Below are 8,702 nucleotides of genomic sequence, written 5' to 3' on the forward strand. Positions count from 1 at the left end.
CCTACACCATTGCCAGGGCAGGGACCGACCTCTCCTTCACCCATCAGCTCTGCCTGGGGAGTGTTTTGAGTCCAACTCCCTGTGGTTGTGTGAGACTGGAGGAGGAGGGGTGGCACAGCCTGACCTGCTCTGTCCACCTCTGCCCTGCAGGACCATGAGAAGCAGTACGTGGGCTTTGCCACCCTGCCCAACCAGGTCCATCGGAAATCCGTGAAGAAGGGTTTCGACTTCACCCTGATGGTCGCAGGTGAGACTGCCCGTGGTTGGAAGTGGCTGAACCACATGGTGGGTGCATGGAGGGGACCAGCTCTCCTCACAACCTTGGCATCTGGATCCTCCCCTTGCTCTGGTCTGGTCCTTGTCTCAGACCTTGCTTTGCTCCCCATCCTGTGCTGCAGTCAGACAGTTCCCCAGGAGGAACCAGCCATCCCTGACCACTCATAGCCCTCTCAAGCGAGCACTGGGTGTAGCTTCTCCTCCTGGTCTGGGTGGTGAAGGCAAGGACAGCCAGGGATGGGGGAAGGATGGAGGAGCCTGGGAAATCACATTTGAACAAGGATTGAGACATCTTGCAGCAAAAGTCCTCCCACTGCTGGAAAAATGTCATGCCCATAAACAGCTTCTGACAGCTCATTTCTTTCACTTCCTCTGGCTCAGAATTCAAAGCCTTGCTCAGGGTTTCATTTGTAAGTCAATTAGTGGGTCATGTTGCTTGCTTTTCCCACCTCCCTTTGCACTCTGTCGATTAGGAGAGTCGGGTCTGGGCAAATCCACGCTGGTGAATAGCCTGTTCCTGACAGACCTCTACAAAGACAGAAAGCTTCTCAACGCAGAGGGTAAGTTGGGGACAAAGGGGACAAATAATTCTTGTGCCCACAGGTGTAGGTTGTCTGAAGGACCAGTGCATTGGTTCCTTGCTTTCAGCAGCAGCTACAGGCATGGCTGGATCCCAGCTCTGCTGGTTGTTGCTCTGCTCCCCTTTGCTGGTTGCAGAGGGAATGATGTTTAAGCAAGAAGGGTTTGGTTGTAGGGCTCTTCTGTCCTACGAAGGGAAGATGAGGCTGCAGAGCAGCACAAGCCCTTTGGATGAAATGTTGAGGTTTGTCTTTTGTTCTTGGGTGCTGGAGCGTGGTAGGGATTCCCCTGACCAAGTGAGTGGACAAAATGTTCAGAGCAGCTGGGCTACGAGCTCTTCAGAGGTTTGTGTATCTTCTCAGAGCCTGCCTGCCTGCTGCTGGCTGCCCACAGTACCACTCCCTTGAAGCTCCTTAGAGGATGATCAGGGTTCTTGGAAACCCATGTTACTCCCTGTTTTTGGTGATAAGGAGAAGTCTGGCTTGTCATGAGTGTGAGCAGGGATCTCCAGTGTTGCTGCCTGGCTTAAACTTGTGCATTCCTATTCAAAGAGAGAATCAACCAGACAGTGGAGATCGTCAAGCACACGGTGGACATAGAGGAGAAGGGTGTCAAGCTGAAGCTGACCATAGTGGACACACCAGGCTTTGGAGATGCTGTTAACAACACTGAGTGGTGAGCAGGCCACTGCTGCCTTCCTCCTAGTGCTTGGCCACATCTGTTTTCTGTGGGTGCTTTAGAGGAAGGGGGTCTGGCAGTGGGAAGGGGATGATACTGCCCCATGGTCCCTGGGAGACAATGTCCTCTTAAACACATGGGTTTGTTTTGATTGAATTGCTCTTCCCAGCTGGAAGCCCATCACCGACTACATCGACCAGCAGTTTGAACAGTATTTCCGTGATGAGAGTGGCCTGAACCGGAAGAACATCCAGGACAACCGAGTGCATTGCTGCCTCTACTTCATCTCACCCTTCGGGCATGGGTGAGAGTCCCCACTCTAGGACCAGGGTAGGACTCGGTCTGGAGGGAAGACCCTTGTGCCCCAAGACTGCCCCATAGCGGCTTGTACATGGACAGGGCTGTTGGCCCAGGGAAGAGCCATCACAATGCTTTCCCTCAGCTGAACATCACACCACCTCCATCCCCCTCGTTGGTACGACAGACTGTAATTGGGCAAGAGCTTTCTCCCTCAGGCCTGCAGCCTGTTCTGGAAATCAGGAGAAATAATGCCACACAGATGTGTGTCTTCCTATCTAGCTAAGCCTGACTGATGGGTAGGAAAGGGAGTTTTGAGTTGCCTTCTGTCCCTGCCCCTTGCTGGCTTGTGTGCCCACCTACCGGGGAGCAGCCGGAGGGGCTGTGCTGGTTCCTGCAGCAGAAGGTGGCCAGAGAGAGGCCCCAGGTGGTGGCCTGGGTGGTATTTGGCCTGCAAGGGAGTGAATATCCAACCTGTTTCTGTGTGAGGCAGTCAGCAGCTAAAAGGCTGTTCTGTGTAAGGCTGGGAGAGTTGGGCTTGTTCAGCCTGGAAAAGAGAAGGCTCTGAGGAGATCTTCTAGCAACCTTCCAGTACCTGAAGGGGCTGCAAGAAAGCTGGAGAGGGGCTGTTCACAAAGGCTTGTGATGATAGGACTGGGGCAATGGGTACAAACTGGAGGGGGGCAGATTTAGACTAGGCATAAGGAAGAATTTCTTCATGATGAGAGTGGTGAGGCCCTGGCCCAGGTTGCCCAGGGAAGCTGTGGCTGCCTCATCCCTGGAGGTGTTCAGTGCCAAGCTGGATGGTCCTTGGGCAGCCTGATCCAGTGGGAGGTGTCCCTGCTCATTGCCGGGATTGGAACTGGATGGTCTTTAAGGTCCCTTCCAACTCCATCTATTCTATGATTCTAATCTGAGACAACTCTCCTGAAGATACAGCCCAGCTGAGGTCTGTCCCGGTGCTGCCCCAGGCTCCTGTGACAGTGCTGTCCTTTTCCCTTCATGCTGGGTGGGAGAGGCTGGAGGAGGAGCTGCCCAGTGTTGCTTTGCTAACCGTGTCCCTCCTTGTCCCTGCTGCAGGCTGAGGCCTGTGGATGTTGAATTCATGAAGGCTCTGCATGAGAAGGTTAACATTGTGCCCCTGATTGCCAAAGCCGACTGCCTGATCCCTTCTGAGATCCGGAAGCTAAAAGAGAGGGTGAGATGCTTTTTCCTGTAGGGCTACACCTGAGTGGGGCAGGGATGGGCTGAGGAGGGAGGGGAGGGATGTATGTGAGTGTAAATGACGCGTGTGTTTACAGACAGTACCTGCAGATCTAGTTGCTGCAGCACTGTGCTGTGAGAAGGGCAGTGGTGTCTGCGGAGAGGCCAGCTCTAGAAGAAATGTCACATCCTTTTGCTCTCTGTAGGCTCTGGCAAACCCATCGCAGCACAAACGAGGAATAATCCCAGCCTTTCTGTATTTAGTGTTGTGTCCTTTTGGTTTTGTCTTGCATGGACGCAGATCCGGGAAGAGATTGACAAATTTGGCATTAAAGTGTACCAGTTTCCCGAGTGTGACTCTGATGAAGATGAGGAGTTCAAGCAGCAAGATAGAGAGCTGAAGGTAAGGAACCTGGTCAGCAAAGGACTGGGGAGTCTGGTTCCTGAGAATGTTGGTTGATTTTGAGGGAGCCAGAGCTGCCCTGTGTGTGCCAAAGGCCTGTGGTACTGATACACAGGGGGCAGCCTGCATTGGCTCACATGGTAGATGGCCTGGAGAAGGTGCTTATGGCCTTGCTGATGCCAGGAATTCAAGTGTGACATGAAGACATGGCACTTCTGCTCTCCCACCAGTCATATCAGTCTTTCCTTGGTCTACTCCAGTTTGTCTGTTTAAGATGGAGGCTGGGCTGTGCGGCATCTGTAAGCATCTGCTTTTAAGTGATGCCATCAGCGATTTGTGATTGATGTGGCATGGAGACAACACGATCATACAGGCCTGCATGGAGGCCCCAGCAGCCCAGGCCTGATCCTTTCCCAAGCTGAGGAAAGCTTTCCCTGTGTGCACATGCAGTATGGCTTCATTTCTCCTGTCAGAGATGTGGAAGGGTCTTTGGCTCCCTTCTGAGCAGAGAGGAGCACAGCCTTTACCTCCCTGCCTGGACATCTCTTGGCCTACATTATCCCACTTGCTTTGTGTCCAAGCCTCCTTCCTTGTAGAATTTCCCTTCAAAAAAGGGATGCAGGCGCCTGCAGAGACACAAGTGCTCTCAGGACAGCTGAGAACATCAGGCTGGGAATCAGGCTGCCGGCAGATCCCAGCGCCTTAGGCTTTTCTCTGCAACTGGGTTGTGATGTCCTATGCCTTTCCTATGAGCACATTCCTCCTCTTGTTTATCTCTGCTTGAGCTTGGCCCTCGGAGGAGCAATCTGTGGGCAGCCTTGGGCTGAGCTGGGCTCAGCGATGCCTCTCGTTCCAGGAGAGCGCGCCTTTTGCTGTCATTGGCAGTAACACAGTTGTGGAGGCGAAAGGCCAGCGAGTCCGGGGACGTCTCTACCCCTGGGGCATTGTGGAAGGTAAGCGTGGTGCCTGGGAGCCAGCACCGTGAGCAAGGGGTGGGCAGGGGTTGGGGGAAGGACAGGTGGGGATGTGCAACCGGGATGGCCGTGGGGACAGCTGTGACTGAGCCACCTTTGGCTTGTGGGAGGGGACAAGGTAGGGTAGAGAGGGAGGCATGGGGACCTGCTCTGGAGGTCTGTTACCAGGCCTGTAGCAATCACCCTGCTTCTGAAACCATGATGGAGTGAAGAAGAGAGTCTCCAGTGTGAGTGGAAGAACACCTGGGCTTTAGTGCTCTAGGATGTGTGTTCTTATTAAGGAGGAAGGCTGGGCATTGCCATTTTAGTTTGTAGGGAGAAGCCGTTGCCCTCAGCCAAGCTGAATCGTAAAACCTCCCGCATTCCCTCCTCTGCTGCCGCTCCTCTATGTGCTGGAGTTGCTGGGCTGGAGGCTGTGCTGATGCACAACGTGTTTGTCTCTAACTTTCTTCCTTTCTAAAGGGAGAAAATCCATGAAGGCCACGTGCAGAGTAACCCTGGAACGGCTTTTGCTGCTGCTGCCGATTTGCCCGTGCTGGTGCATTGCTTTAAGCTCTTTAGGTCCCAAAAGTGTGTGTGCGCGCACTTGTGGGCTGGTGTCAGCTGCTTGGGCTGCCCGGCTGCTGGCTCTACTCTCTCCTGGCTCTGGGGGGGCTGTGTCTGCCGGGGTGCTGGCATTTGGCAGCGGCAGCGGCTTTGTGAAACCCTGGGCCTGACACAGCCGGCTTCCCCCAGCCCAGCAGAGAGGTAAAGGGGCATGAGCATGGCAAGCACGTGCTGTTGCTGACCACAGTCCCTCCCTGCAGAGTCCCTCAGTGCTGTCTGGGGCCTGGCTCCCCGCGCTGACAGCAGCTCTCCCCATTCTCCAGACCACGGTCTGCTCGTGGCTTTACCCATCAGGGCTGAGTTTGCCTACAGGGGCCTTTCAGTCAGTCCTGAATTCTGCAGTGACGAGCAGTTTGCCTCCACCACTGGCTGGGCTCTCTGTGATTACAGTGGCATCCTATGTACCTGGCAGCAGCATCCCCTTTCAGGGCTGTACATGCTTAATTAATCCTCTTAACCAGAAAAAGTCCTGGGAACACAGTGACCTCAGCAGCCTGGCCTTGGGGTCGAGAAGCGCAGAGCATCATCAAGGCCTGCACTAGGGCCAGGGGAAGAGCAGGGGGAAGATGAGGAAGGGGCCCTGGGGGAATTTTAGTCCTGCTTGGGTGTCAGGAGGTGAGAAGGGGCTCCCTGAAGAGGGCTGGTGAGGTGTGACATCCAAGCACTCTTCTGTTGTTGCTCCTGCAGTGGAAAACCAGGCACACTGCGACTTTGTGAAGCTGCGGAACATGCTGATCCGGACACACATGCACGACCTCAAGGATGTCACTTGTGATGTCCACTATGAGAACTACCGAGCTCAGTGCATCCAGCAGATGACCAGGTGGGTTCCCACCACTGCAGCTGGAAGTGGCAGTGGTGTCTCACTCTCTGCGGAGCTGGGGGTCACTCTCAGGGTGTCTCGTTGGTCAGGAGGCTGTGGGGCTGCTGGGGACATGCTGGTCTGCGACCTGGGAAATGGCAAAGGGAAGTAAAATAGCAAATCCAAGCGTGTTTCCGGAGCCGGAACCCATGGTTAACCTCATCCAACCTGGCCTTGTACATTTCCAGGGATGGCACATCCACAGTTTCTCTGGGCAACCTCTTCTAATGTCTCACCACCCTCACAGTAAAAAATTTCTTTCTAATATCTGATCTAAATCTTCCTGCTTTCAGCTTAAAACCTTTCCCCCTTGTCCTATCCCTGCACTCCTGATGAAGAGCCCCTCCCCAGCTTTCCTGTGGTCTTTTTCAGTACTGGAAGCTGCTCTAAGGTCTCCCCAGAGCCTTTTCTTCTCCAGTATAAACAAGCCCAACTCTCTCAGCCTGTCCTCAGATGGGAGGTGCTCTGGCCCTCTGATGGCCTCTTCTAGCCCCTTGGGATGCTGCTATTTCTCAGACAACAGAGCCCAGGCGATTAACAAGACTCTTAATACATCTCCAGAGATTGCTTGCTCTGCATAGTCTTCTTGTTGCATTTTATTTGCTGTGGTTTTAGTCACAATCATCAGAAAAGAGAGAAAACAGGCAGTTTTTTCATTTGAAAGCCACCTCTTTTTTTCCGTTCTCCCTCCCACTAGTGAAACACTGGTGACAAATTTCAGGTTCAAGTAGGTCTTGGTTCATCTGTGACGAAGCATCCCCTTCACTTCCTGCCTGGCCAGGGCGGGTTGCTCTGCGTGCCACATCACAGAGCAGAAATGGCTGCACTTCATCAAGGAACAGCCCTGCAGGGTGGCACATTCTGTTCACACAGTGTATATCAATACTTTTGCATAGCAGACAAGCCTGGCTTCTTCAACAGTGAGAATAGAGAGTCCAAAAATAACTATGATAAATGCTAGAGATCTGTAAGAAGTGTCACAGCTGCAATTTAGGTAGGCTATGTATCTATTAAAAGAAGAGCATAATGAAAAAGCAATTGCTCAGCTTAAAAAAAGCTGAAGTTTGGTACCGTTTCTCATGCTATGACTAGTTCATTGCCAGTGAACAAGTCTCGTAAAGCCAGAGCATGGTTTTGGCAATGGGATAAGGCTCCTTCTCTAGAGAGACGTTTAGATTCCGAGTTCCAGGGTTGGAATTGACTCAATAATGAGCCAACGATGACTCCAAGTGGTGAATGCCTGCAAGCGGCATCTTGAATTCTCAGTTTCAGCCCAAGCATCTTTGTCCACTACCACCCCCTTCTCACCTCTGGAGCACTCCTCTATGACTTTTGAAGGAAAGTCTCCCCTTCCTCTGTCTCCTGCCTGCACTCATGTGCACACTAGCCCTCATCGCAGTGCTGCTGTGCTGTGCCTCTTGTCTCTCGTGTCTCCCACCTCCTGAATACGAGAGCAGACTTTATTATCAGGCTTGCAGTGATTAAACTGCTCCCTGGGTTTGTCTTTCATGATGAGCCTGTGTTGCCTTCGGGATGCTGATCGTTTGTGTGGATGCTCTGTATGTGTGTAGGCACACGCCTAGATGAGCCAAAGGGGACCAAACAGATGGTCTGGAAGTGTCACTGCTGAGCTTGCCAGTGCAGGGCCAAAGGTGGTCAGAAATTTCAGCCCTTTCTGGGTTTGCTCTCAGTGTAAGCCTGGTTTGGGTTTTCTTTGTTACTTACACACAAGTTTGAAGACTTTTATTGACTTTGGTCTCATTGTGCATCCCACACCTCTGGGCTAGATTGCCCCGCAGGTGCAGTCCTGGCTGGATGCTTGCTGCCACATCATCATCAGTGACCTCCATCACATGGTGGCACCAAAGCCAGCCAGCCTCAACCACCACTGACTGTGTTTCTTCCCTCTCTCCATCTCTCTAGCAAGCTGACTCAGGACAACAGGATAGAAAGCCCAATTCCTATCCTGCCTCTGCCAACACCAGACACGGAGACAGAGAAGCTGATCAAAATGAAGGATGAGGAGGTGAGAGCCATTTCTGTCTGCACCTCCTTGATGTTGGAGCTGGAATCTGAGGTGTTTCCGGGGGCTCTCATTTCCTTCTCCCACCATCGTGGGCCCCTGGTATGGAGGACAGGGTGGGAAAGCTGTGGCTTCCTCTGTCCGGGCAACGTGGCTCCATTCCACCACAGCCAGAGATGCCTCAGTGCTCAGCAGGAGGGAATACTCTGAGGGGTCCCCTTGACAGCAGATCCAGCTCCTGGCCACAGCAAATCCCTGTTTGACTAACTCTTCTTTGTCTCATGCAGTTACGGCGGATGCAAGAGATGCTGCAGAAGATGCAGCAGCAGATGCAGGATCAGTGAGAGGCAGGTGCTCAGAGGGCGGAGGGAATCCCCCAGTGACGGTTTGAGGCCTGGCAAGAGCTCTGGATGTTTAGAAATGGTTTCCTGTTGTATAGAGACTTGTGGGCAAGAGCTGCACCCGCACCCTCTAATTTATTAGCAGCAATGCTGGCTTTGTGGTCAGCTGGATTGTGGAGGAGGCTGTTCACTTAACAGTTACTGATGTGTATTTCTTTTTAATAGTTATTCTTTTTTTTTTTTTTTTTTTTTTTGAAGGAAATAGCCTGGGAAGTCTCTAAGGCATCCCACAAAAAGAAAAGAAAAGAAAAAGGTCTCCCTTTCCCATGTACTAATCTCTTGTTTGGGAATGCTCTGGTATATAAAGTCCTGGTTTCTCTGGTGTACGAACTTGAAGAGTATCTGTGTCAATGCACGTAAATGTTTACTCCCAGCTGAGGTGCTGAGCCGCCCCTCCCCA

The 8,702-nt window shown here is 52.5% G+C and overlaps 1 protein-coding gene across 5 annotated transcripts in view; it reads left to right on the forward strand.

The window, feature by feature from the left end:
* SEPTIN5 (septin 5) overlaps nt 1-8,490 on the forward strand; it is a 41,425-nt gene extending 32,935 nt beyond the window's left edge. For all 5 annotated transcript variants that reach the window (XM_069871096.1, XM_069871095.1, XM_069871093.1 and 2 more), the window contains exons 2-11: nt 151-247; nt 750-836; nt 1,407-1,530; nt 1,703-1,837; nt 2,911-3,028; nt 3,335-3,436; nt 4,293-4,389; nt 5,704-5,839; nt 7,802-7,904; nt 8,189-8,490. In XM_069871096.1, coding sequence (XP_069727197.1) covers nt 238-247; nt 750-836; nt 1,407-1,530; nt 1,703-1,837; nt 2,911-3,028; nt 3,335-3,436; nt 4,293-4,389; nt 5,704-5,839; nt 7,802-7,904; nt 8,189-8,245 — 969 coding nt within the window. In that variant the 5' untranslated portion in view covers nt 151-237 and the 3' untranslated portion in view covers nt 8,246-8,490. The remainder of the gene's footprint in view (nt 1-150; nt 248-749; nt 837-1,406; nt 1,531-1,702; nt 1,838-2,910; nt 3,029-3,334; nt 3,437-4,292; nt 4,390-5,703; nt 5,840-7,801; nt 7,905-8,188) is intronic.
* Nucleotides 8,491-8,702: the final 212 nt, after the last annotated feature.

This window comes from Phaenicophaeus curvirostris, chromosome 17, assembly GCF_032191515.1.
Source record: "Phaenicophaeus curvirostris isolate KB17595 chromosome 17, BPBGC_Pcur_1.0, whole genome shotgun sequence".
NCBI lineage: Eukaryota > Metazoa > Chordata > Aves > Cuculiformes > Cuculidae > Phaenicophaeus > Phaenicophaeus curvirostris.